The sequence below is a fragment of the Lasiosphaeria miniovina genome, assembly GCF_030549165.1.
Source record: "Lasiosphaeria miniovina strain SMH2392-1A chromosome Unknown B0T26scaffold_1, whole genome shotgun sequence".
NCBI classification, from domain to species: domain Eukaryota; kingdom Fungi; phylum Ascomycota; class Sordariomycetes; order Sordariales; family Lasiosphaeriaceae; genus Lasiosphaeria; species Lasiosphaeria miniovina.
In genome coordinates, this window is record NW_026848220.1 from 76523 (window position 1) to 104009 (window position 27487).

The 27487-nt window shown below is 53.5% G+C and overlaps 9 protein-coding genes across 9 annotated transcripts; 7 read left to right on the forward strand and 2 right to left on the reverse strand.

The window, feature by feature from the left end:
• Window positions 1-1034: 1034 nt before the first annotated feature.
• On the forward strand, window positions 1035-2605 carry B0T26DRAFT_736050 (uncharacterized protein; the record flags this gene model as incomplete). Its single annotated transcript, XM_060443270.1, has 3 exons — window positions 1035-1178; window positions 1233-2011; window positions 2080-2605. The coding sequence occupies 3 exons, from the start codon at window positions 1035-1037 to the stop codon at window positions 2603-2605; spliced, it is 1449 nt and encodes a 482-aa protein (XP_060301782.1).
• Window positions 2606-3059: 454 nt separating this feature from the next.
• Window positions 3060-3519, forward strand: B0T26DRAFT_758143 (uncharacterized protein; the record flags this gene model as incomplete). Its single annotated transcript, XM_060446356.1, has 2 exons — window positions 3060-3271; window positions 3328-3519. 2 exons carry the CDS (start codon window positions 3060-3062, stop codon window positions 3512-3514), a joined length of 399 nt encoding a protein of 132 aa, XP_060301783.1. The 3' UTR covers window positions 3515-3519.
• A 3530-nt stretch (window positions 3520-7049) lies between these two features.
• On the reverse strand, window positions 7050-7965 carry B0T26DRAFT_745012 (uncharacterized protein; the record flags this gene model as incomplete). The annotated part of the gene is made up of 2 exons (XM_060444490.1): window positions 7050-7170; window positions 7235-7965. 2 exons carry the CDS (start codon window positions 7963-7965, stop codon window positions 7050-7052), a joined length of 852 nt encoding a protein of 283 aa, XP_060301784.1.
• Window positions 7966-11478: 3513 nt separating this feature from the next.
• On the forward strand, window positions 11479-13910 carry B0T26DRAFT_622077 (uncharacterized protein; the record flags this gene model as incomplete). The annotated part of the gene is made up of 4 exons (XM_060436091.1): window positions 11479-11521; window positions 11716-12053; window positions 12117-13739; window positions 13821-13910. Coding segments are annotated over 4 exons (2094 nt in total), but the record flags the coding sequence as incomplete, so codon positions are not given.
• A 2174-nt stretch (window positions 13911-16084) lies between these two features.
• On the forward strand, window positions 16085-17371 carry B0T26DRAFT_745015 (alcohol dehydrogenase; the record flags this gene model as incomplete). Its single annotated transcript, XM_060444491.1, has 1 exon — window positions 16085-17371. One exon carries the CDS (start codon window positions 16085-16087, stop codon window positions 17369-17371), a length of 1287 nt encoding a protein of 428 aa, XP_060301786.1.
• A 536-nt stretch (window positions 17372-17907) lies between these two features.
• Window positions 17908-19197, reverse strand: B0T26DRAFT_633412 (uncharacterized protein; the record flags this gene model as incomplete). Its single annotated transcript, XM_060436539.1, has 2 exons — window positions 17908-18464; window positions 18528-19197. The coding sequence occupies 2 exons, from the start codon at window positions 19195-19197 to the stop codon at window positions 17908-17910; spliced, it is 1227 nt and encodes a 408-aa protein (XP_060301787.1).
• A 2039-nt stretch (window positions 19198-21236) lies between these two features.
• B0T26DRAFT_631027 (FAD binding domain-containing protein) lies at window positions 21237-23390 on the forward strand (the record flags this gene model as incomplete). The annotated part of the gene is made up of 5 exons (XM_060436308.1): window positions 21237-21331; window positions 21414-21490; window positions 21584-21729; window positions 21830-22455; window positions 22553-23390. 5 exons carry the CDS (start codon window positions 21237-21239, stop codon window positions 23388-23390), a joined length of 1782 nt encoding a protein of 593 aa, XP_060301788.1.
• A 1225-nt stretch (window positions 23391-24615) lies between these two features.
• On the forward strand, window positions 24616-25166 carry B0T26DRAFT_736054 (uncharacterized protein; the record flags this gene model as incomplete). The annotated part of the gene is made up of 3 exons (XM_060443271.1): window positions 24616-24774; window positions 24829-25013; window positions 25088-25166. The coding sequence occupies 3 exons, from the start codon at window positions 24616-24618 to the stop codon at window positions 25164-25166; spliced, it is 423 nt and encodes a 140-aa protein (XP_060301789.1).
• Window positions 25167-26160: 994 nt separating this feature from the next.
• B0T26DRAFT_749 (uncharacterized protein) lies at window positions 26161-27327 on the forward strand. Its single transcript, XM_060445042.1, has 2 exons — window positions 26161-27025; window positions 27128-27327. The coding sequence occupies exon 1, from the start codon at window positions 26320-26322 to the stop codon at window positions 27022-27024; it is 705 nt and encodes a 234-aa protein (XP_060301790.1). The 5' UTR covers window positions 26161-26319; the 3' UTR covers window position 27025; window positions 27128-27327.
• Window positions 27328-27487: the final 160 nt, after the last annotated feature.

Here is a 27487-nt window from a genome sequence, read left to right on the forward strand (position 1 = left end):
GGTAATTATTATGCGGAGTACTGAATAAAGAAGATAAATACCTACTAGAAATAATTCACTTCACAAGGCTCGCCAACACTGCGGCATTGCTTCACACATGGCGGGATCTTTAGATCTTATCATCACAACCAACTAATTAATTGCCTACCATTCTTACAATTCGGCGAACGAAAAGCCGACGAGGAGGCTGTAATCAGTAAAGACAAAATAATATTGGATTCCGGATCGAATTTAAATGAAAGAACGACTGATTCAAATTAGCCAGTTCTTTCATACATCGCACTGACGTGTTATAATATAGATGTGTCTTTCTGCACACTGATTATTTGGGAGCATCTACCCTCATGCCAGGAAATTCGACACTCGTCAATCAAGCCACATGCTCTGGGCAGATGCCGAGACGGGAGACGCTGCGAGATTAAATCCTGGTGTTACACTCAAGCAGCTTTTCTCTTGGCGTTGACGCAGGACAGAGTGTTGGCCGTAGCATCTGCCGGCTTGGCGGCTGAATTCCTCTTCTACCTACCCTATTCGTCCACGGTGCCGTATTGAACCCCATTGTACTATACATTAATCCACGAGAGACCCTGGGAGGAATGCGAGTCACCCCGACATGTCGACCGTAGATAGCAGGTGTCGTTCTTATATGGTCGAACCCTTGCCCACGGGGCCACTTCAACAGCGAACTGCTCCCAACCAGCCTCTTTTGCCTATCTCACCTCCCCATTCCGGCCTATCACGCCAAGTGAACTGGAAATTTCGTAACATGGTGCCATAGCCTACCTTCTAAGCCCATCCTTAGACTCCTACCATTGCAGATTGGTTCATTAGGCACCAGCTCGGGTTTCTTCCCTCGATCCTTCGGCCATCTCGGCGGGTATAGACCAGTGCATATAAACGCGTTGACCACAGCACTCGCCAAAACTCGCCAAAACTCTTCATTATCCTACCGGTAGGAGTAACACATTCAAACATTGTTTAGACACAGGCACTTGTTTGGTATGCCAGTTGCAAAGCGAAACAAGACTACGAAAATGATGGGGGGCTCAACACTCACCATGGCCGTGATGGCGCTCTTTGCCTCGGCAGTGGCCAGAGAGGCCCAGGTGAATATGAAGCTAAAAGCAGAGCTTTACGACAGCGGCGTCCGGCATGGGCAAATCATGGCTCTCAAGAATGTGAGAAGACCAAAATCGCACACACTCAGACGAAATGCTGACACGATGAACCAGAAAGTTTGGGCAGAATTGGATGAGCAGGGCGTTTACGACTCAACGCAGTACGCGACGTTTGACTCGGGTATCGACTACGTCGCTTGCGAGGATGGAGTGGCCTCCTATGTTCCAGGCAACCCCAAGTACACGTTTCGGTGCAGCAACTTGGACCTCTACGATTTCAAGACTCACTCGGAACTTGGGAGCTCGTCCGGACGCGGTGCAGGATCGTGGGGCTGGACCAGCCCGGAGGATCGGGAATTTATTGCCATTGCACAGGAGGATGGCACGTCATTCTCCGAGGTCACAAGGCAGGGCAAGCTTGTCTACCTTGGTCGCCTGCCACAGTACACGACGGCCGCAGCCTCCCTCTGGCGCGAGATCAAAGGCTACAAGAGCTACATGGTCATCGGCAGCGAGGCAGAGAAGCACGGGGTGCAGATCTTCAACCTGGAAAAGCTACTTGACATTGATCCGGCGAAGCCTGTCGTCTTCAGCAACCAACACGACCTGGACGGGTTCTGGACCGAGGGGCTGCCTGTGGGACGCTCCCACAATGTTGTGACCAACGAGGAGAGGAACTACGGCGTTGCCACCGGCTTCCAGCCCCGCAACGCTACACTCCGAGCCGGCCTAGTTTTTTTCGACCTGACTGACCCCACCAGTCCCAAGACGCTCGGCGGCACCGGCCAGGACGGCTACGTTCACGATGCTCAGTGCATCGTCTATCGAGGCCCAGACACCAAGTACTTTGGGCGGGATATTTGCTACGGTTATGACGAAGATGCGTTGACGATGTGAGTTGGGGAACTGGCTAGACCGCGTCCGTTGCAATTGACCCGCTAACCGTCGCACAATCCAACAGCTTTGACGTGTCGGATAAGAAAAAGATCCAGGTCATTTCAAACACGTCATACGACGGTGCCAGTTACACACACCAGGGCTGGGTCCTGGACCCTCTCTGGCAGCAGTACCTTATCCTGGACGACGAATACGACGAGGTAGACGAGGTAGGGCTGGCTGCCGACGGCTACCCAATTTCTTACATCTGGGATATCAGCTCGCTCGAGTCTCCCAAGCAGACTGGATACTACAGAGGACTGCGGAGAGGCATCGACCACAACCAATACGTCAAGGACGGCTTCGCCTACCAGAGCAACTATGCCCTAGGTATCAGTATCCTTGACCTCCGCTCTGTTCCCCAAGACCCGACAGGGAAGGGAATCAAGGAGGTCGCGTACTTCGACGTGCATCCCGAGGATGACAACGCCCCGGGCGGAGGTCAGGTCACATTTACTGGGACCTGGAGCCACTACCCCTTCTTCCCCAGCGGGTACATTGTCATTAACACCATGGACCGCGGGGCGTTTGTTGTGAGGCGGTCTGTGTAGTGAGGTTTGCAGGAACTGTGTGACTCCGGAACTCCAGTCGAATGTTCAAGGATCATCCGGGTACCCACTGATCTCACTTTGCCCTAATTAACCATTTATCGTCAGGGGAATTAGATTTGGGTTTATAGTCGCAATACGATTCCATTGCCCCGCATTGATCCCGTCCAAGTGCTCCCTCCGCCCTCTCAAAATTTGTTGTCCCGCACTCCGCCGCGTATCGTCCCTCAACTTGGTCTTGATTAGGCTCCACAAATACCTCATCAAGGCGTCGAGTGCATCCGAATGAGATAGTTGTGAGGTCACCACTCACAGACGCAGCTTGCTCGCCACACACCCAAAGCCGACACCTTAAGAAAATACCGATTTAATGCTCGGCAAATTTCGCGTAACCGCATTCATCTCTCTTTATTCTCGAGTATAGCTATCAACGAGATCAACAATTACTTGACACCTTATGTTGGCGCTACGAATTATCAGAAGCCAGGCCGGTGCTTCGGGAATCCCAGCACTGTTGGCGGCACAGCGCGCCGCTGTCCCTCTTCGTCCAGGCCGAGTCGCAAACTCGCAGGCTCGTCGTGTAGGGACAGTACTGGGGCGAGACCCCAAGGATGACATGGGCGGCCCCGGAGGTCAGGAAATTTATCCAGCCAGTTGGGGCATTCAGAAGTAGCCAGCATCATTCCAAGAAACTCATATTCTACAATGCAGCTGATTCCACACAGACACTACCGCATCGTTACTGCCCTTGGCGTTGCTACCGCCTGCGCCGTCATGACCTTTGCCAAGCTCCTCGAATGGAACAAAGACCCCGACTCTGTCTACGTCCTACTCCACGACTCAACCAAGGGCGAGCTTGGTGATGTCCTCAATCTCAGGGTAAAGCGGCCCGAGATGGCAAATCTCAAGTAATTGAGCATGGGTCCATGGGAGTTACTCGGTCAGATGAAGCCTCATAGGTTGGCAATAGGAACACGAGACGAATTCGGGGCTTGCATTGGCTGACTACTAGAATGTATGTACAATTAAGTGAATTACAACGCTTTGGATCGGGTGCCTGCCTTTAACAAGTATTGCTCGCTTGGCATTGGCCGATCTGGAAACGAAAAAAAGGTTACTGTGGGAACTACCAGTCAACGGGGATGCACAGCCTCAGTGGCTGACCAGCACACGGGCCGCTATGCGGCACGTGTCCGAGGCGCAACCATCACGTAGCCTCCGGGCATCGCCAAATCCAATGCGCACCCTGTTACCGTAGTTCGTGATCCTTTTACATAAAAGAGATACCAGAATACAACCACCACAACCCCCTACCTTTCGTACGAGTTACTGCAGTGACTACCGTATGGATGACCTTGTCATGGTTGGAATGGCAAGGTCATTCGCATGGTAGTCACTGTAGTAACTAGAACGAAAGGTAGGGTGTTGTGTATTGATTGTACTCCTCTCTTTTCTCTACTGTCAGGGACCGCGAACTACGGGGACATGGAGGGGCTAATTTCCAGTGCCCCGCCAACAGGTGGAAAGTCACGTGTTAGGCGGGTGTGGCCCGTGTGCTGACGTAGTTGCCCCACTATTCCACATTTTGGGCCAATCACAGCTCCTGGTTGATCGGTAATTCCTACAGTCATCCCAACAGTTACATTTGGTGTGAACGGGAAGAGAAAACAGCGACTAAATAATAACGTATTTTATAAGCGAATGCCCCATATAAGCGAATGCCCCACGCCCCACACAAATCAGCACCTCCACGTACAACACCGCTTTTTTCCACCACTCGAAATGCGGTCGCCGTCAAAAGAAGCCAGGCTAATCTTGGCCATTCAGGCTCTCGAAAAAGATACAGATCTTACTATTCGAGGCGCTGCTAAGATCTATCAAGTCGATCCTAAGACTCTTAGGCTCCGACGCGCCGGCCAGCCTTCACGACGCGATATTCCAGCCAACTCACGGAAACTTACGGATCTAGAGGAGAGTACGATTGTTCAGTATATAAGCGAGCTTTGCACACGCGCATTTCCTCCTCGGCTTTGTTTTGTGGAAGATATGGCTAACCGATTGTTACGCGAACGCGACGCGCCCCCTGTCGGTAAGCTCTGGGCTCACAATTTCGTCAAACGCCAACTAGAGCTCCGGACGCGTTTTTCGCGTAGATACGACTACCAGAGGGCTAAATGCGAAGATCCAGAGATTATTCGCGAGTGGTTTGCCCTAGTACATAACACCAAGGCCAAGTACGGCATCCTTGACGACGATATGTACAATTTCGATGAGACTGGCTTTATGATGGGTATGATTACTACTGGGATGGTTGTTACTACCTCTGATGGCTATGGGAAGGCTAAAAAAGTCTAACCTGGCAATCGTGAGTGGGCTATAGTTATCTAAGCAGTAAATGCTCAAGGCTGGGCTATCCCACCATTCATCCTCTTAAAAGGAAAATACCACCAGAAAGGCTGGTATGAATGTGGCCTTCCGGAGACCTGGTACATCGGAGTAACCGACAACGGCTGGACTACAAATACGAAAGGCCTAGATTTTATCAAACACTTCGATCTCCATACAACATCTCGTACAAAGGGGAGTGTTGGAATAACATACTGGAATGACGCGCTGATCCAAGGAATGCGGCTCCGCATTCCTGGCCACAGCAACATCTGTGGAGGAGCGGGCCTGACAGATGCATATATATTGGCCTACGCCCACCTGTTCAGATAGATAAGAAGACAGACAGACACAAACGAATCCATCACTTGAACCACCACCTTACGGCGCGCAGCGCGCCATGCTGTTTCCAGTACCGGTACCCTGGTGATTCCTACAGGGAGATACCAGCTCTTAATTCTTGACGGCCACGAAAGCCACCACTCCGACGATTTCGAGAACTACTGCAAGAAGCATAACATTATTACACTCTGTATGCCTCTGCATTCCTCACATCTAGTCCAGCCATTAGATGTTGGTTGTTTTGGGCCATTGAAGAAGGCCTACGGCGATCAAATCGAGGGGTTAATGCGGATGTACATCACACATATCACCAAGGTGGATTTTCTCTATGCATTCAAAGAGGCATTTTTCATCGCCTTTATCGACCAAAACATCCAAGGAGCATTTGCTGGAACTGGCCTTATACCGCATGATCCAGGCAGGGTACTTTCTAAGATGACTGTTCGGCTTCGAACTCCAACTCCGCCAGCCTCATATTACAAACCACTCGACTGTTAGGGTCGTCTGTCTGTAAGGGAGCACGGGCTCCACAGAATGCTGGGTTGGTAATTATGAAGATAGAACAAAGGGCAAGCTCCTTTCGCACGGGTAATACAGTCAAATCGGAATGCCACTCAAAGTGTATGAGTGCAGTGAATGTGTATTGCTTGCTTGGAGAACCAAGCAAGAACTATCTAAGACCGTGGATACGGTCATCGTATTTATTTAATTATGGCGGGCCAGTAAGAGCACAGCTCTTACTTGCCCGGCAGGAAGGAGCTGCCTGGCGCCGGGCACTGCTAGCGTGCCGGGCCATTTGCCTGGTGCCAAGACCCTTCTTGGCACCGGGCCACCTCTGATTGGCCGTCCTTCCGTTTGCCTGGTGCCAAGAGCCCTCTTGGCACCGGGCACCGTCTGATTGGCCCTCGACGAGCGGGGCCCCCAGTCTTGCCTGAGGCGCCTGCCTCCTGCAGCTGGTCCAGTACGAACCAGGTTCGTCACACCTCACCACCAAACACCGCACTACCTTGGCTATCTCAGACTCCACAAAACGCCCAAGAGGCTACCTCACAGAAGGAGCTTATTAAAGGCAGGATATCTAACCACCAAGGCAGCTCTCCGACACCTATGCTGACTGCTGTGGACCAATTGGCTAAAGGTACAATGGCTATGATGCATGAGGTGGCCCTGTTACGTACAGAGGTCTCGGCATTACGAAAGGCCAATGAGGAGCTTAGTAAGCTACGGAGGGCTAAAAAAAACACGTCTACGGCTTGGAGGGTCTCTTACTGTACAACAGGCACAGGATCTACTAGATCAGAAGGCCCTGGGTGAGCAGTTAGCCCAGGAAACAAGGCAAAGTGGTGGTAGTGCAAGGGGGGCTCGTACGAAGGCTCGGTGTTGTGGTGTGTGTGGAAAGCCTGGCCATAATGCAAGAACCTGTCAGGAGGCTGGAGAATTGTCTGGTTTATCTATTCCTAGTTCAATTATTGTCATTTCCTAGTGTTGTGATGGAATAGTTGTAGATAATTGTGGTAGAGTAGTGGGGCATGGGGCATTCGCTTATATGGGGCATTCGCTTATAAAATACGTTAATAAAAAATTGAAAAAAAAAGAAAAAAGAAAAAAGAAAAAGAAAAAAACCCCCAAAAAAACTGGGTAGGTCCTCTGGCAAATATTAAAACATGTTTAGTCTAGGTAGCCGCGCAGGGGTAAGCTGGTCGCAGCCGAGAACGTCAGGTCATCTCGGGCTCTCGGAACAGCCGGAGCCAGGCGATTTAGATGGAGGAATCGCTTGTGAAGAGTCGGGCACGCCGCGATTACTGTCAATAAACTCCTGCCAATGTTTCTGGAAGTCGCCCCTAATTACGAAATTTATGTCAGCTTCGCATGTCAGCCCCTGAGTCGATACGAGACATGACTTACCCTTCGTCGCTCAGCCAGCCTTTGCAGAGGACGGACTGTTTCCCGTATTCTGCCCATTGACCGCCCAAGATGTCCATCTTCGCCCCTGGGCTACTATCGCCCAACCGACGACGTGCTGGAGGGGAAGTAGGGGTCCTTGCGGAGACGCCTGGCCGCAATGCCTGGCCGCTTGAAGGCTGAACGGTTGCAGGAGGAGGCTCTACTATCAGCAGTTGTGAACCAGGAATTGCGGGCCAGCGATTCTGCGCTCCTTTAGGGTCGTTTGGCCTTTTGCAAACGGACTCGCGCTGGACGCAATGGTTATAGCACTCGGCCTCGAGCCAGCGTTGCAGCTTGGGGATCTGCAAGTACCTGGCCTCGACCAGCAGGTCGTTGTACAAGTACAGGTCGTGACCGTGTTCGTTGTCAAAGGCAAGAGGGAAGAGGCCGCGGCGGAGATAGCGAAGGATGTGGGCAAAGAGATGACCATCGGCGTCAAGGAAAACGGTGCCGTCCTCCTGTTTTGGGACAGACCACCGGCCCGAGAAGAAGGCTGCAAAGAATTCACTCCGGTCGACAAGAGTTCCGATGGTAGTGGCGAAGCGCCTGCCGCCCACATCCAACGTCACTGGCTCTGTGGAGCAAGCGAGACTGAACCGGCCAGACTCTGCAGCCTCGGTTGAAGAAAGGGATGGCTTTGAGGGAGATGGAGGCAGCCCGCTCTCGACCGCCAGGCCAAGATTTGTGCCCATCTTTCCTCTCTTGTCGGATTCAAAGCGCCCAGGCAATGGCTGTGGTTGTTTATGGTCGTGGCTGTTGATTGGCGAAGACCGTGCCTAGCCTGTTAGTAATTATGAAGTGGCGAAGTTATATCAAGGGACCCGGCGGCTATTGATTGCCTGTCCATTTTCAGAAACGTCGACTATCTCAGCAACACTGGAGTAATTATATCCCCGAGATTGTCTTTTTGAGATTGCTTGCACACATGTGGAAGCCTGCTTTCCCTAGATGGGATTTCCAGCCGCAGATTTATTGCCTAGTAGAATTATGACACTGACCCATATTCACGATCACCTGAGTTGTCCGTGGCTGAATACGCCGCCAGTACGCTGGCAATCAGGCAACGAGCATCTAAACGGGCGCACGAATTTACCTGCAGGTACATTGAAAGGTGACAGCTCTATGCAGTACTCGACTTGGCGGTGCTATGTGGCTGGGGATAATTCAGGACACGGAAAATGCCAGCGTGCAGGCATGGAATAGGCAGCAGTCGCCTCCAGCCACCCCAATAGCGACACTGCACAGTCCACCGGCGTTTAGGATTTTCGCCTTCTCGGGAACCTCAAATTCACTGAACCCTTGTAATCTTCTCTTGCCAATCCAAATTCCAAATTTGATTTATGAGTTGGATTCGAGGTCGCTGGTAGAAATTGGGTCGACAAACCTGCCGGTTTGGTGCACCCATCATGTCAGTGAGCCTCAGCGAGATGCGTAAAAACACACAAGACCAGTGAAAAGTGACATGGCTGTTAATGAACCGTGACAGCTCTCGTGAAATGCATTGCACGTCTGAACCAGTTGGTTGACTTGTTTAAGCAAATCTTAACAGGGGCCGGATGACGTCGGCCGCTGCTCTGGGTTTACTCATCTGTCTTAAAGCGATGCACGAAATAGCAGGGCTTTGAGGTCCATCCGTCCGATGTCAGCGCATTGGAAGATGTCAAGGTTCGGAGGACACGTCAACGCGTTACAAAAACCCGGGTGTTGGTTGCTTGGGGTGTGGGATTTTTACACAAATTTAGCAGAGTAGCGACGCGACGATGTAGTGTTAGTTCAGGCTAACCACGTGTTAAGTTTGGAGTCTCTGCTGCAAGACAATAAGCGCCAATATAATTCCTCGATGAAAATGTTAGTAATGATGGAACTCGGCAGAATGTCCATGAAATAGTGAGCGTCTACCTAATTAATAAGCTGGAAGTATGAGAATAGTAGTGTAGGTATGGAGGCGGGGAACTAAGGTAGGTAGGTGCCAAGGTAGGTAGGTGCCAAGGTAGGTAGGTGCCAAGGTAGGTAGGTGCCAAGGTAGGTAGCAAGCGGTTGGCAAAATAACACGAACTGCAAAGATGGATTGGTCTGTGCGGGCGGCTTTACACTAGCAGACACTACCAATTTTACAACATTCGATGGCATTCGACTCACACCACCACTGCTGGCACCACACCGCCAGTCCATCACCACCATCACTGCCATCATGGCACCGCATTACCCAACGCCAGTGAAGGCGCACCTCATTGGAACAGCTGCATTCCTCGACTACCACTACGCTCAGTACTTCCACAGTGGTCTTTTCAAAGAGTTCGGCATCCGCAGTAAAACCCAGGGCTGGGAGATCCTGCGCAATGCCAAGGACCGGAGGCATCCAGATCACGAAACACGAGGCCGGAAGCATATCATCTCGGCCGAGGACCTACATCGAATGGAGAAAGTCATCTGGCAGTATGGCTTCCAGGCGCGCATCTTGACTTGGCAAGGTCTAGGCCTAATGACCGGTATCCACGCATCCGCAAGGACGATTGAGCGAGCGATGGGGACCTTGAAATACCGAAAATGCACCACTTGCGAAAAAGTATTTGTTTCTCCATTAAGTGCCAACCGCCGTATCCAAGCCGCCAAGCTCGCGCTTCAATATCGCCCTCGTCCAGAGGACTGGCACGATATCCAGTGGTCGGATGAATGCCATTTTGGACTCTTTTCCGAAGGAAAGATTCGGATTATTAGGAAGCCAGGGGAGCGTTATTGTCCAGATTGTATTCACCACCATGAGCCTGAACCAGCGGCGGGAACCGAAATCCGAAGATATCACGTCTGGGCGGCCGTCGGATGGAATTTCAAGTCCGAGATGTATTTTTACGAAGTCCCAACAAATACCTATGGAAAGATGAGCTTGCAGACCTATCGCGACGAGATTCTGGAGAAGGTTGTTGGTCCTTGGCTTCTCCGTGGCGGTGCTTTCGTGCTGGAAGAAGACGGAGATTCAGGGCATGGAGGTGGAAATTCGAAGCGTGGGAATATCGTAAAGCAGTGGAAGCAAGACCACGGATTGAAGCATTACTTCAATACCCCTAGCTCTCCAGATTTATCGCCAATCTTCGAATTGCTGGAGGGCTGTAAAGCAGTATATCCGTGCCAATCTTCGAATTGATGCGAATATCATGGACCTAGCAGTTGAAGGATGGAGGCGACTGAGTCAAGCGAAAATCAATGAGTACGTAGATTCCATGGTAAGGCGGATGCAAGATGTGTTAGAGGGCGATGGTCGTATGACAGGGTGATAACAGCCACTACATAGAGATACCTAGATTTATATGTAAATCTGGCTCCCAAGGATGTACCTTAAAGTAATGAGTTCGTCTTTTTTTGTCAACCGCTTGGGTAGGTGCCAAGGTAGGTAGGTGCCAAGGTAGGTAGACAACAGTACGTCTATTAGGTAACCGTTGCGAGGCTCTTAATTATTAATGATAGAACAAAACCCTTCCCCTGAACCAGAGAGGTCTCTTGAAAGAGTTGGAAATGGCCATAGGAAACCCGACTCCTTTTTGCGGAATTAAAGCAACCGATTACTGAGGTACCGATACCTTGCGCGTGTCCATGGCCAACGCGCCATGTGCTCTCCTTCGGGACTTTGGTGAGCTGTTCTTTATTGGCCGATCCTTGCTGGGCCAATGGGCATGGACTTCTAAGTGGGGCTGCCGCCGCTCCACGTACCTAATCCCTGTAGCTGATTTGTGACCACCCAGAGAGCTTTTGTCAGCCAGGCTAATGCCGGAACAGCTGGAGGGTACTCTGTATGTCAGCAGCGAAGGATTTCGTCCGTCTCGGTCTCCGTATGGCCCAATCCCGAATTGTTCCCTCATCTGAATTGGGAGTTTCGTCTTTTGACCTCCACAGCACAGCTTGCTCTCCTCATTTTTACGAGAAAGGGGTCAAGCGCACGTAGCTACGGATACCTTAGTTTATGTTTATATCCTTTTCCTGCCCACGCCATCTTCGGCCGAGTTCCGGGCCAGCGGCTGTGTTTCTCATTTGCTCAATCTCCGCTCTAATCACGACCACGACTGGTCCCAAAACATTGGCTGCAGCGCCTCCGGTTCCGCAACTCTGAGACGACTGTAACATCCACCTTGGCGAAAGAAGGTCTTGCTCTAACCTACCATAATTACGCCCAAATGTCGGAACAGATGAAGCGCGCCGCCGAGGCCGAGGCGAGGCGGAGAAAAGTGCGGAAGGGCACGCATAGCTGCTGGGAATGTATGTCTAGTTACCTACCTTACCTTGCACTGTCCATGAGCCTCTTTCCCTTGCCGCCCGCCGTCCCGCTCGAATTGTCTTGAACTCCACTGGCAGCTGCTGGCACGCTCGACGTGATTATGCATCATGTGTGCACCTAATAGACTACGTGGCCTAGGATGCCTTAGCTAGTTCTGTCAACTAACACTTTGAAGGCCGCCGACGCAAGATCCGATGCCAGTTCGGCCCCGGAAACGATGCAGTCTGTTTACCCTGTCAGGGGCGCGGGAGCTCCTGTCGCAGCCAGGAGTTCGTCGACGAATCGCGCCCACAGCAGCAGCCTGACCGGAGAATGGCCCAGCGACTCGGCCGTCTCGAAGACCTCATGTCCAAACTAGTCGATCGCATCCTCCCCGAGTCCATCTCGTCTTCCCGGTCTCGGGACGTCTCCCCTGCATCTTCCGACGACACGGTGGATGACGGCACCAGCACTCGGTACCAGCAGGCTCTCGATGTCCTCGAGGCATCTGTTGTCACGGGTGCCGAAACCCCTGTTGGCCTCCTTCTAGGCCTGCGTAATGGGGACAACAACATGTCTCGGGAACCCCAGCCTCAGTCCTTGCCGACGCCCGAGTCGGACCATTCCGCTCCCCGAAAAGGCTCTGTGCCGAGACACGAGAAGGCCTGCCGGGCGCTGTATGCTCTTTTCCTCTCAGAACACGATATCACCCTGGTTGCCGAGGCTAGCGCCGCCCCATATTTTCTCACCTCACTCTTCAACCCTTTCCGCAACCTCCTCGAGGGCAGATTTGAACACATTAACAACATGAATAATCTACCCGCCCTCACGAACCACCCTACAGTTCTCGCTAAACGGTTGCTGCAAATTGCCATTTCCATCCAGCAGATGCCAACCAACTTCGACGTGCGCAGACTTCAGACAAAACGGAGCCTACCTGACCTCACCTCGGACATCATTTCCACCGTGTCCCAGCTCGTCACCTCCAACGACGAGCTTGTTGGGACCGCAGAGGGCCTCCAGTGTATTATCCTGCAAGGCGTCTGGCACGCCAATGCCGGCAACCTGCGTAAAGCATGGCTCAGCTACCGCAGAGCAATGAGCTTGGGTCAGCTGATGGGCATCGACCACGGCTCCTCACTTGCCCTAAAGTTCGTCGACGCGACTGTTTCGCCGGAACGCCGAACGACGCCTCAAGCCCTGTGGTACCGCATCAACTTCTTTGACCGGTCTACGTCGCTTCTACTCGGCCTTCCGGCAGGTAGCCGCGATGACAGCTTCGCTACGGAAGAGGCCATGAGGCGCGATACGGATATGGAGAGATTAGAAAAGCTACAGACAGTGATTGGCGGGCGGTTGATTGAGCGCAACGCTGACAAGTCAGGCCAGCATTTCGCCATGACCCTGTCCATCCACCGCGATCTCGAGGAAGCCGCAAGGTCGATGGACCCCGAATGGTGGGCCGAGCCTGAAATCGACCCGTCACAGGGGAACGAATCAAACCTCGGCACAATGTTTCACATGATGCTGCAGGTCCACCATTTTGATCTCATGATCCTCCTACACCTGCCATTTATGCTGCAAAGCTCGCCTGAGGTGCCCGATGACAATCAAAGCAAGGCCACCTGCGTACGGGCGAGCAGGGAAGTGCTCAAACGCTTCGTGTCCTTTCGAGGGCTCTATAGCTCGCCATGGGCCTGTCGCCATATCGACTACTCGGCCCTGGTCGCCGCCATGACACTGTTGCTCAGCTACCTACGCCAGCATCAAGCAATCTCCGAGCCCTTCCCTACCTGCGCCGAGCGAGCTGACGATAGGAGACTCGTTGAGGTAGTCCGCGAGCGCATGTTGCATGTTGCCCTTGTCAATCACGATAAGCTCTCCAAGGAGTCTGCCGAGATCTTGAGCCGCATGATGCCTATCCTCGACTCAATTGATGAGTCCATGATTGGGTTCCAGGCTGAAGGCACCGTCAACGCCTTGAAGTTCCTAAACTTGAACGTCCCTCACCTCGGCACCGTCAATATTCAGACGAACAATCCAAACCTCGCAGGGAGATCATCCTTTGCGACGTTAGATCCAGATCCCCCGCAGGGCAACGGCAGTTCGGCCGGGCCTAGATTCCATGATGCGGGCGATACCCACCAGCTGCAGCTTTCAATGGAAAGCATGTCAGGAATCGGCGATGCCGCACCCTCCAGCGACGCGTTCCATATTAGTGTTGGCTCGATGGACTCTGCAATCCTCCCCCCTGATACGACGACCAATGGCATGTTCATGCAGTTCGACCCACAGCCTCAGGACGCTAATATGCTCGAGTTTCCTCTGACGGCCGAGGCCGATGACTGGGTCTTGCAAGGTATCGACACGACATACTGGTCGCTAGTAAACGCGGACAACATCAACTGGGGATCTTGAACGTCGTACAGAGTAGTTACTGCGCTCATGACGCCCTTGTTCAGATAGAACCGGGCTAGCGTGTGTAGCCGATAGCTTGGGCACGTCGCTGCAGAATCCTTCTAACCTATAATGTTGTTGGTTTATGCGGAGAAGAGGCACGCAGGCCTACCTAAAGTAGCCTAACCGCCGTCCAAACTGTTGAACGGTTATAATAAAGAAAGAACCCAGACTTGGGGTTATTCAAGTCCTGGTTTGGCGGCCCAGGGGTGGAGACTTGAATCTATATGGCTCATAACTGTGGCATGCGATAGACGGAGCGATAGACGGAGCGATAGACGGATGACTCTCTAATTACACGAGAGTCAACGCCAAGACATTCTTTGCGCGAGTATTCGCTGTTGCCAGCCAGCGAAGGGCTTTCCCAGGTAGGGGCTTGAGAGCATGGGCTCTAAGGCGAGTTGAAAGCCCCTGGCTATTCCACAAGTCTTCGGCGTAGGTCTAGTTTGGGGCACAAGAGGGTGGAGCAGGAAAAGGCTCAATAGTTCACCAAACTGCGAGGCGCTAAATAAGTAGCCTAAATTCATAATCGATTCCCGCATTGGCAGTGAACTAGAGGGGAGGCTTGCCCGAACTTCAATTCTTGATATCCTCGCATTTATCAAAGCTTGGCGTGAAGAAATGTGGACCGTGGTGACGTCCCGGATGGAGGGACTAGGGGTGGATCTCCTTTCGAGCATTTATCACTCGCTTTCCCCAAGCAGGACTCGAGTTCAAATAGTCCCAGCTCCAATCTCAATAACACGGCCCTTCGGAATCCGAGAACTCGAAATGTTCGCACGACGGGAAGTGGCCGCAACTGAAGCCGTTCAGAGGGAAGGGGACGATAGAGGCCCCGCGAAGGAAAACGCGGCACCGCATTCATGCCGTCATGATGACACAGAACATGATGGCCACCACAACCACCATCACCACCACCAATGGGAAGCACAGCCATCAGTAATTGTATCGGAAGAAGATGTTCTGCGCCGTGTGCGTGAGGGGATGCATTCATCACAAGAAGACTCTGAGCCAAGCAGCTCGAAAAGCCCGAACGACGGCTCAGAAAGTAAAAATGGTATGATGTTTGTTCGTGGACATGGACACTTTAGCAAATATGCTATATTAGTTCTTGATTCATACTGCGCAATGCGCTAATAATCCGTAACCACAGCTCGGGCCAGAAATGCAGACAACGGTAATGAGGCTACCTTGCAAGCTACTGATATGGGTGTGGATGGGAAAGACGCCGCGGGTGGGACAAGCGTTTGATGCAGATTACATGGGAAATAGAAGTCACGCCAGGACATGGAACGCAGCCTCCCAAAGCTTTGGCCTTTGGGCAAGTATTCGTCAATAATTGACTCAACGCTGTTGTACTACGAAATACGATAATTAATTTAGTAAATAAAGTAGGTGACATTCCGAATTGACAGGATTAACGTCCTAGTTGGACCCCTTTCTCCAGCTCACGCAAATGGAATAGTCCAGAATATAGCTATGTCAATAGACTCTATAAGCAGTATAAGGAACTCTTTATTTGATGCCAGAACCACTTGACCTAAGTGCTGCTGCCGGGCCTTTCTTGCGTCTCTGATACCAAAAAGCCGCTATATCCACAAGGAATTGCGCGGATTTGAGACGACCAACACAGACCGAAGAATTAACGAGCATGCAAAGTTTACATAGAGGCTTTGAGGTGACATCTAGCATGCGGTATCGGTGGGTTTTGAGCGTTCCGGCATGAAGCATCGGGGGATCAATTGGCGGCTATGAGAGCAAAAAGACTGGAAACATTGCGAAGAGTCGACATGGTGAATACAAGCAGCGTCATCTTTCAATTTGTCGTATATTTATTTTTGGTTCTGCCGGGCATTGTTGATGGAACGGAGCAAGACGTGGGGAGAAGAGGGCTCCAGCACCGGATCAAGAACCGGTCCAGACCCGGAAGACACCAACTGTTCTCCGCGGCATGCCGCTTGATAAGCAAAACACGCGGCTCATTGATTAACTCTTGGTGGTGGTTATTTGGACACTTGCACCAAACACCAATACTGGCAGCAAATAGTATGGCAGCAAATAGTACAACACACCCGAGCAAGATCGCGAGGCACTGGCTCCCATCTACAATGACGCTTTCTGGGGAGACCTACTTCCAGGCCATGGAGCCCAAGCCGTACGTCTCGACCGGCCTACCATTTGAGCAGGCCTGCAAGCACCACGCAGTCGAGTCCTTTGGGGCAAGCAGAATCTACATCATAGTCTCCAAGACTATCAGCAAGACGCAGGACTTCACGGCGCTCTGGGAGACCCTTGGTGACAGAGTGGCCGGGGTCAGGTACGGCATCACGCCGCATGTCCCAGGGACCGAAGTCTTGGAGCTTGCCAGAGACCTCGCTAGCCTCCGTGCCGACTTGTTAGTGACACTTGGTGCTGGATCTCTGACCGACGCGGCGAAAGTGGCAGTGTTTGCCGCGGCGAACAGCGCCTTTACACTCGAGGCGCTCGACGAGCTCCACGCTCGAGCTCAGCCAGATCCGGCGGCGCTGAAGGGCTGCTCGATCCCGACAATCAACATCCCCACGTCGCTCTCGGGCGGCGAGTATAACCCGTCCGGCGGCGCGACCGACTTTCGCAGTCATCGCAAGACGTCCTTCCAACACCCAACAATGGGCGCGCAGCTTGTAATCCTCGACCCGGCCCTGACAGTGTCGACGCCTGAAAGGGTTTGGCTGAGCTCGGGAATGCGCGCAGTCGACCACTGCGTCGAAGGGTTGTGTTCGACGTTCTTTAGGCCCGGCGAGGGCGGCGGCGGTGGCGGCGGCGTCGACATTCAGGCGGTTGTCGAGAAGTATCTGATCAAAGGATTGTCGTTGCTGCTGCCGGCCCTCCTGGTGACCAAGCAGCGGCCCGAAGACCTCGATGCGCGGCGGGACGAGATGTTGGGGGTGATTGAGGCACTCAGAGGCAACAAGCTAGGCGTCAAGATGGGCGCGAGCCATGGCATCGGTCACCAGCTAGGGCCTCTGGGCGTTGGGCACGGCGAGATAAGCTGCGTGATGCTCCCGTCGGTGTTGAGGTGGAATCGGGAACACGGGGACGCGTGGGTCGAGAAGCGCCAGGAAAAGATGCTCGAAGCCTTCTGGGCTAGCAGCACGGTCGCGGAGACGCTGAAGCGCAGCGGCTTGTCGCGGGAGACGGCGGGCGCGGGCGACGCTGTCGCTGCCTTTGTTGCCGCACTGGGCCTGCCAACCTGCCTCCAAGACGTGGGAATTGGAAGAGAAAGGCTGGAGGGGCTTGCAGAGAGCGCCATGACGGACCGTGATATTCCCACAAACCCAGTAGCAATTCGCGACAAGGAACAGGTTCTGCAGATTTTGGAGATGGCACTGGAAAGGCCAGCAGTAAAGCAATAATTGTTAGTGCCAAAATCTGGTTTTAACAAAAAAAGGCAACTAGCACCCCGCATGCGCGCATATATGCAGGCTGCTGTTAGGCCAGGATTACAGACCATCTTACCCCTCCATCAATTGCGAGGCGGGGCAGGGCGGGGCAGAATTCATTTCGTCGCTTCTGGGCTACCTTCCATATTTGTCCCGTCGTTGCTCGGTTCAAATTATTCCGTACATACATCCCCAGCACACTTTCACTTGCCGCCCAGTACCTACAGAGTACAAACAGAGATTCAATTGAACCGTTACGTCGGACACGACGACGAGACCACCGGGATATTTCCCGCTCTCCCGCAATATGCGCTGCATTCTCCCGCAATATGCGCTGCGCACCTCGTCGCGGGAGCCCTCTAGGTCTCTCAGGCCTCCAAGTTCCAACCGCGTCGCAGACCCCCAAGTCGAAGCCGAAAATCCCCAAACAACCAAACCTCGAATCTAAACCTCGAATCCAAACCTCGAATCCAAACCTCGAGGCCAAAATAAAGCCGTCGTCGGTTGACTCAAGACTTGCTGGAGAATATCTCGCCCGGAAGGAGGCAAACAGGGGTGGTCAGATCGTTTCGACCATCACCAATGATGAACAGAGAAGGCGACACGGCCAAGTCGACAGTTTCGGCCCCCCTACGGCTCGTGTCGCCGTCCTCGCAGTCGACGAACTCGGCGCCGATCGTAACCGAGTCGCCACGCATTGGCATTTGCCCGAAGCAGACCTTTGCCTGGTGTGCTGCGAAGTCTGCAGCTAGCTCACTAGCACACCGCACTATTTCCGCGACATTCGCCTCGATCTCGTCTCCCACCGCTCCGTTACAGACGCGACCGAGCACCGCGAGGAGGTCAGCTCGCACCTTCTCCACGTTAACGGCATGGACCTTGGCGATTCCACGTAACCCGTTGCTCGAGAGGCTTCCTCGAGAGGCCGACCCCCGTTTCCGGGCCCGGGAGCCTTCTCTCGGCCGCAAAGCAGCCACGATGGACTGGAACGTCGCCGACCGCCATCCGTTGGCGAACCTGTTGCGATAAAAGGCTTCAAAGTCGTGGTTCTCGGGCGTCTCGGGACCTTTGGGCTTCTGTCAGCAGGCTACGCGGCTTGTGGCCCTGGGCGTCGGATACCTATGCTTACCATCAGGCCCAAAGCCCGTGAAATCGGCATCGAACAGCCTTTGCCAGGTGCAGTACAGGTTGAACACCATGCTCCCTCCCTCGCCCGCCCCGAAAGCGCCAAACCCATACGGTGACGAGAAGAAGCCTTCCATGAGTCTCGTCCAGAAGATGCTTCGGAGCAGGAAACGCAGCTGGTTTTTACCCTCCCGTACGAGGAACTCGGTGGGGTCCAAGTCACCGAGGCCTGTGTATGACTTTATGCCAAGGTTGAAGGGCTCAGTAGTCGTTTCGACGAGCAGCCTCAGCTGCCGGTACTTCTCCTTCAGCGTGCCTTCGGAGACGGACCGGAAGTCGTCTCCCTTGTCGATCAAATCCACCTCGAGGGACTTGATGCGCTCCTGCAGCTGCGCGGCATTCTCGGAGAACTTCGTCTTCAGACTCCTTGCTTGTTCGGCCATGGCTGCCTCGTAGTATGACTGTTGCCGCCCAAGTTCCTGCGCTTGCTGCATCTGTATTTGCTCGGTCCTCTTTGCATAATCGGTCGACTGCAGCTCAAGCTCGTGTAGGACATCCTCGAGTTTTCGTGCAGTTAGTTCCTTTTCCTGCGCGAGTTGCTGCTTCCCCCGATCCACCTCCTCTGCGATTCTCGCGGCCACGGCATTTGTTTTCCGGCCGAAGTTGGCTTCCATCCCCCTCATCTCGTCTTTCAGAAATGTGACTTGTTCATTGTGCTTCGCAGCCTGTTTCGCGAGCTCGGATTCCAGCTTTCGCGCCTTTGCTTCGAAAAAGTCGCCAAGCTCTGCCTGCTTCTTGAACTCTGCTGTTCGCGCCTCTAGCTGGCTGTGCAGATTCTTGAGTTCTTCTAAAAGGTCGTGCTCCTTCTTGGCCATGATCTCGCCTAGCTTGTCAATCTCGGTGACCATTGCTTGCTGTTTTGTTCTGCTGTCTTTTTGTTGCGATGCCATCCAATCGTCTTTTTCCATGGCAATTCTCCTTGTGTCCTCTTGCTGCTGGGCCATTAGTCCATCCATATCTTTGTCCTTGGCCTCGATGATGCGCCTGTATTGTTCTCGCTCGTCTTTCATCTGAGCTTGCAAACTCTCAATGCTGGACTGGTATTTCTTTTGTGCCTGAGCCTCCTCTGCTGCCCGTCGGCCGAGCTCGGTCTGGTGCTTCTGCCTCAGATCGGCCTCCTTCCGTTCGTATCGCTCCATGAGGTTATCCAGTATACGCTCGTTCTCTCTTTTGGCTGCCTCCTTTTCGGTGAGGTGCCTTGCCCGAAGCTCCTCCATTTCGTCGCGTGGGCCTTGCGAAGGCGTATCCTCAACGAGCTGGTCCGACGGCCGGACGCTAGAATGCCGCGGGCGGAAGCCTCTATAGGCCATTGTCGCCGATGGCGTCGCCTTGGTGTGCAATCACGGAAACGGTGGCGCAGACCAGGGGGACATTCGCACCATAGGGACAAGTCGTGGAAAGGCCCCAACTAAACGAACTGAGCTGTTAGGAGTACAATTCGGTGGGAGAGCAATGAGGACAAGTTCCCACGCCAGGAGGGTTTTCTGCCAGCCACAGCCTGCTCTTGGGACTTGAGTTTGCCCACCCACGACAGGCCCCGGATCTGCACCTACCCCTCCACGATTGTAGGTGTGCTTCAAAATCTGCCTCCCGGCCACGTCAAGGGCGCAGCAGCACACCCAGCGTCGTGACTGGACGCCACCAGAGATAGTGTCATGTGGTGCCTAACCCCGAACTTCCAATTGCTCAATTGAGCTCACATCCACGCTATACCATCTTCGAACACCGGCGGCAGTTTTTCGTCTGACACCATTCTCGATGGTATTTACAATTGACCACGAAAACATTACCAGAACAATTTTGACATATGCATGTCTGAGTAAGCCCCTTTTGCTAACATGCCTGATGCACATTCTAGTTGGGTGGTAGCATGCAATCTCAAACCCGAGCCCCTGCGGGCTCTGCAGCGTGACTAATAGAAGACTAAGGGCCTGGCGGTATCGCGCTGGCAGTGAGGAACTAGCCTCCCAACCTTGGCTTAGTGAGCAAAAAAAAAAAAAAAGAGCATTCAAAATCTCCAGCAAACTGAAACCACAAAGTACGCATTTCCCCTCAAACTGCTTGCCCGGTTCCTTTTCACAATGATTATAGACCATGCAATAGATGCATATGCTAGGGGGAAGGGGGGGGGGGGGGGGGGGGGCGGGGGGTGGGCAGCTCCAAAATATCCGTACATGTTTCAGCTAGTTCTCTGGCTCCATGTCTTGTGGAACCTACAACAAGAGAACCCTCCCTCCATATCTTAGTACGTTGACTTGAGGATATTAACGAGAAGCACTACGATCCCCGCATTAACTCTCCCCCACTTGGACCCTCTCCGCATTTAGTTTCCCTTCTCGACTCCACAGCTCGGGACGGGACTTGGACTCGGCTAGTTTACCCTCGGACTCTGGCATGGTGGCACCACGTGCCGTCGGCCGCCTTATACGCTACTCTGCGTATCTGGTGTCTTTGCCTGTTTTGTAATGGCTTATCAACATTCTCCACGTCTTACGTGTGTTGTCGTTCTCGGCTCTTGCTCCCGTGAGCTTTTCCAGTCAACCTCTATAATGCGGACGAACATATCATACATAACACGTACTTCGCCGATTACTTTCTCGCGCGCCAGCTTACTCTAGAAACTGCCATGCATGAAAAGCGGTCTGGAATCAACATGGACGACAAGGACGTTATCAAAACCGATCTGCTCATCGTTGGAGCCGGTCCAGCAGGAGCTTCCCTGGCTTGTTTCCTTGCTGCTCAAGGCATGTGACTGTCTCCCCTCCTTTCTTTGCTTCTTGATTCGCGTCAAGTCACTCCGGGATACTTACTCAAACTGAATAACAGGTAGAACAGGAATCATCATTGCAGCTGCGGCAGGAACGGCGGAAACACCACGCGCACACATAACCAATAGGGCGGGTTTAGGTATGGCTCCAGCTGACAATAGTCTTCAGTTCCGTTGTCAAACGCGGCCGGCAAGTCGAAGTAGTGCTAATTGAATTTGTTTTTACGACACAGAATGCCTACGGGACATCGGTCTTGAACAAGAATGTCTCGACGTGGCCGGCCCCAGCCATCACATGGAGCACACGAGGTGGTGCCGCACTATGGCTGGAGAGGAATTTGCTCGTGTCTATTCGTGGGGACATGATCCCAAGCACAAGGTATCATTGTCTTATCCTTGACTCTTGGTTTTTACTTCTCTGAAACCGGCTCCGTGGGTCTAACCCGCTAAAGGACTTCGACTAACCTGCGTGTGTCAAGGGCGATTACGAATCAGCTAGTCCTTGCAGCCACGTAGATCTGCCACAGACCCTGTTAGAGCCAATCCTCGTCAAGCGGGCGGTGCATTGCGGCTGGACGTTGCGTTTCAAGACCAGATTCGTGGGGATGACGCGCCCCGCGCCGGATGTCATCATCTCAGAAGTCTACGATGAAGTCTTCAACAAAACTTACCGCATCCAGTCACGCTTTGTCTTTGGGTGCGACGGGGCACGCAGCCAGGTCGTCCGCGAGTTGGGCATACCGCTCGCCAGGAAGCCTGGGCAGGGGCTGGCACTCAATGTGCTGGTCAAGGCCGACATGTCTCACCTCGTGACCAACAGGACGGGAAACCTGCACTGGGTCGTGAGCCCCGAGGAAGTAGACGGGCCTCCGTGGGCCTGGGCCGCCCTCGTGCGCATGGTTCGGCCGTGGACCGAGTGGATGTTCATCTTCCTGCCTGCGCCGGGTGCCGACCTCAAAGCGGACGCCATGGACGCAACCGAAAGCGAGTACGTGGCCAGGGTAAAGAAGGTGATTGGGGACGATTCCGTCGAGGTTGATATCCTCGACGTCAGCAAGTGGTGGATCAACGAAATTGTAGCTGAGTACTATTCCGACGGCAATGTGTACGTTGTCAACGACGTTTGGTCTTCCCCCTTTCAATGACTCTGCAAGATGAATTCCATTTGGTTCTGGAGCGAAATCTCTAACAGTCAATCACAGATTCTGTCTCGGCGACGCAACCCATCGACACCCGCCCTTCAACGGACTGGGATCCAACACTTGCATACAGGATGCCTTCAACCTGGCGTGGAAGATTGACCATGTGATGGCGGGCAAGGCGGGCACCCAGCTGCTCGATTCATTCAGCCGAGAGCGCCAGCCTGTTGGCGTTGAAGTCATAACGCGAGCCAACCAGGGGCTGCGCGATCATGTCCCTTGGCAGAGGGCACTCGGAATGCTGGAGCCCGATGCGAAGACACGGCACCAGATCCTGGCTGAATTCGACGAGCCCGGCGAAAATGGGCAGGCCCGGCGCCGAGGATTCCAGCGTGCTATCGAAAACACATCTACCGAGTTCCACGGACTCGGCATCGAGATGAACCAACGCTACTTCTCCAATGCCGTGTTCCAAGCCGACCAGGGCGCGCCGCCGCCGCCGCCAGAGGACGCGGTCCGGACCTACCAGATGACAACGTTTCCGGGGCGTCGCCTGCCGCACGCGTGGCTCAACACGCGGTCGCCGGGCAAGCGACTCTCTATCATCGACCTGGCAGGGCACGGGCAGTTCTGCTTGCTGACGGGCCCAGGTGGGCACGGATGGAAAGATGCCGCGGCAGTCGTGTCCGAGAGTCTAGGCGCCGAGATCAAGAGCTATGCCGTCGGATGGCACCAAGACTACGAGGACGTCTATTTCGACTGGGCGCGGCGGCGCGAGGTCGACGAGGACGGCTGCGTACTTGTGCGGCCAGACCGCTTTGTCGCGTGGCGTTCCAAGGCCATGGTTCCCGACCCTGTTTCCCGGCTCGAGGCTGTCATGAAGAGCGTCTTGTCGTTATAGCGCCTTGTCGTTATAGCGCATCAACTTAGCATAACACAACATGGATCTCCATGCGCCGGAGCATTTCTGCCGCTAGCATGCAGCCAATAGCAGGCGTGGCGCAGATGCCTGTGACACACATGACCTTGCCGGCTGCTGGGAAGCCTGAAGAGGCCACGGCGGCTTGCATGAACACGAATTTATCGCCCGAGAACAGAATTTGGTCAAGGTTCAAACAAAGAACCGAATGGTGAGCAAGCTAGAGTAAAACAACAACTAGTCCCCCTTGCCTTCAGTGTTTACAAATCGCATCGGATATTCGTCCTTCAAAAGCAAAGATGCCGACGTCGGATCGGCAAAGTGAATCACGGACGGCTATAACGGCAAGATCAAATGCAGAGGCTGCCAAGGAATCAGTCCATGTCTGCTGTCCATGTCTGCTGTCCATGTCTCTCTTTTTTCCCTCTCGCTGCAGTGCTGCCAAGGGCCGCTGATTCCAATCTTTTGATCTTCACCGATGGTTCCGATCAACTGCTGCTGGTCGGAGGAGATTCGCTGTTTCACATGGCGTCGCGAGCCAATCAGGTAGGTATGCTTGGCAGGCGCACGTATTATGACGTCTGCATCATGACGTCGTCGATGCCGCTTGAGGTCAGCTTGATTCGCCAATAGCGCCAGCGCCGCGATCTGCGCCAGTGCGCCTGAACAGCGAACTGGGCTGCAACTGGCACGGAGCGGAGAGGCTATTGGGGGGCGTGAAATACAGAATGCCCAAATGCCGTCAGCGGCTTCTCGTCGCCGGCGCGCCATGAGTGGCCAGACTGCTTCTTTTTGGTGGCCCCGTCACGCGCAACTCTGATCCCGTCTTTTTTCTTGCCCGCCCGTGCGGCTTGCCGTGGCTGCAGCCCAAGCTGCCTGCCATGCTCGTTGACGTTTTGGTCTGTCACACGCCGCAAACCGTGGACAGCAAACTGGATTTTTCTCCTCTTCAAGGCGCGGTGAGCTTACGCTTGTTTGGTCATGATTTTTTTTTTTGCCGTTGGATGCTACCTTTGGTATAAGAACGTCTTCTTGCCTGCCAGTCTGTCTGCCGCATCACTTCTGTGGTTCCTCATCGCATCTTGAATTCTCTCTGCCATTGATTGAACTTTCTGTCCTCAAATCAAGCACCTTGCACGCCCTCTGCCCTGCCAGGCCCACTAAAGTCACCTGACGCCCTTCATCCTCACCACCAGCAGCAGTAGCAATGGCTTACGCACGCACGACGCACGCCGGGCTTTCGCCCTTCTTGACATTCAGCAATGTCATTATCTGGATCTCGGCCGTCATTGTCATGGGCATCCTCTCCTACCTCATCTCCCTCGACAACAACCAAGGCGACCACGTGATCTATGAGGAAGTCATCGTATGTTGTCCTCCACCTGATGAAGTCCATCCATCACTAACATGAAACCCACAGTCGGTTCTCACTGTTGCCTTCTTCCTGGTCTCATTCTTCATCGGCGCCTACCACGGATTCGTGCTGTTCTTCAACCTCATCTTCTCGTATCTCTGGCTTGTCGCCGTCGCATTCACAGCCTCAGACTTCACGCACAGCGACAGCGCTCTTCTGCACACTGTCGAGGCTTTCAGCTTCATTGCCTTGTGAGTTACAGTCAAACATGCCTGTGGATCCATCTGCATCTACTTCCAGCATACTTATTCCGTGTCTCTTCTAGCTTCTTCCTATTCTTCAACGTGGTCTACGACTGGCACTACGGATATGTCCGCGGAGGACGGACCACCGCTGTCGTCTAAGGCTCCTTCAGGGGAGTGGCGCCCAAGTGAACAATAAATGATACGACGACATGCCTTTGCTTTTGCAAGAATGATCAATCACGAGTACAGCAAGCTGAGCAGAGGTTGAGATCATAGCGAGAGTGTTAAGACGAGATTTACGAACTAGCGGTGACTGAACACGGAATACCCAGGCGCTTCTGAGCTTTTGTCTTTAGGAAAAGGCGTGCACTTGCATTTATTGCATTTATAATTGATCGCGTTCTTGCAAACCGGTTATAGTGCTTTTGGTGTGTTTGACAATACTGTGTAATGACAGTTTTGGTGTGACACTGAAAGTCGGCGTTTTAAAAAGTGTAACATTCACGAAAATGAAAACAAAACCTTGTTTTGCAGTACCTGGTATACCCTTGCCTTGCATAGGACATTCCCCTTTCCCATGGCGGCGACCAAATCATCACTCTTTTACGCAGTGTTTGTGCAACCCGGCTCGTATTGTTCTCAGCGGAAACACGCCGAGTGGCTGAGCTGCTGAAGGTTAGCCATAGATGTTGTGTTGCACCCTGTCTCCTCCTCTCAACCTTCCGAAAAAAAAGGAAGGGGGAAAAGGAAGGTGCAAAAAAAAAATGAACGAACAAACTATTACCCGTCCAGTCTCATCTTTTTCCTCGTTTACCCGTTTTACTTTTTCGTTCTGGTGGGGGGTGTCTTTTTGGCCTTTTTCTTTCCCCTTTCATTTTTAGAGGGGCGTTTGTTTTGTTTAACCGCCGGCCCTTTTTATTGTTCCGGAAACGTGGTGACATCAGCCCTCTGTAATGTCTACTCTTCAAACTTGAACGACTTCATCGTCACGTAAGACATGCGCTTCCGGGCTGCAATACCATCACTTATAGTGCCTCTATTTGCACTCCAAAAGTGCCGACCATTGTTTGGCTCTTTGTTTGCCAAAGTACGGTACCGAGCTGGAAGGCGCGGCTGGCCAAAAAGTCGACCCCGACCCGACGCGACCTAGAAGGAGGGCCAAAGCCGCAAAAGCACACCGTGTCGCGTCGGCCCAAACCTTCCTTCAGCGCACTCCAAGAAGGGTGCCTTCCCCTCTTCTCCCAATTCCCACAGTTCACGCATCCCATTCAACAAGTGGAATTGTATCCTAAACTGGCCATTACGACTCGACATGGCGTCGAAATATGCATCTGACTGGCCACGACAGGGAGCTTGCGAAGAGGAGAAATGCCCCCAGGTCCTGCGTCTGCGAAAGTGGGTCCCACCACAGAAGCACAGGGTCAGGGCCCCCTTACAGCCCCTACCCAGCACCAGCAGGCCCATGTGCTGGAGCTCTGCCCAGGTCCGGGTCCGGCACGCACTCCAACCACTGCACATGCCCACAAGCGTGCAAGAGACGCCGCGCCGCCCGTTGCAGGCAGTTCAGCATCAACCACGCCTTGCTGGATGCATGGCGGGGAGATCAGGCGTCCGAAGGCAACGTCAGGGCGGCGTCCTCACCATCCTAGAGCAATCACCTCCAATTCCCTGTCGCAAAAGCATCATCATCATCAGCAGCAGCAGCAGCAGCAAACCTACAGCTGGTCGACAAACAGGCCCCGAAAAGCCTCCCCGGGCCGCTCTCAGTGACATCACCGCCATCACCGTTGTCAAGCCCCCATTGCAGCCTCCATTGCAGCCTCCATTGCATGCTCCGCTCCCACGTCAAGAAATACCGTTTCCGCGCGCCACTCCGACGTCTCGAGCCCATCTGCTCTCCGAACCCCATTGGCTGCCGGCCTCCCCCATCCGTCTTCCTCCCACCTTCCAGCTTCCCGCACTCGGGAGGATCGACAGTGATTCCCGATTCCTGCGCGTACTCCGTATAAGCGTATAGGGTGCGTATTTGCTGTGGCGCGGGGACGGAGTTAGCGCGGCAAAGCACCCCAAGCGCCCTGCTGCGGAACCGCTCCAAGCTAATGCGGCACACGAGACGGTAGATCGAAGTTTGCCCCGTCTCTCTCGCCATCCCGGTGCTATCGAGGCACCTGTTCGGCCCAGAGCCCCGGACGTTGCATCTCCTGGAACGTGGATACCCATGGTCTCATGGCGTGTTGGCCCACTGTCCCACACATTCCGCCGCAGGTTCCGCACTCCCAAGCAGGGCTGAGCGCTCGCGTCGGGTCGCACCACATGACGGGAGCGGCAGAGTTTGGCCCCATGGACCTGGCGTCCTGTAGGCTGCACGTCTGCGGGTCTGTATCTAGTTTAAACCCGTTTCCTTCCATCCAAGCCTGCTCCCATAAGAAGAACGACTGCCGACCTTTTCTGGGATATATGGTGGCGGAACGAGACATGCA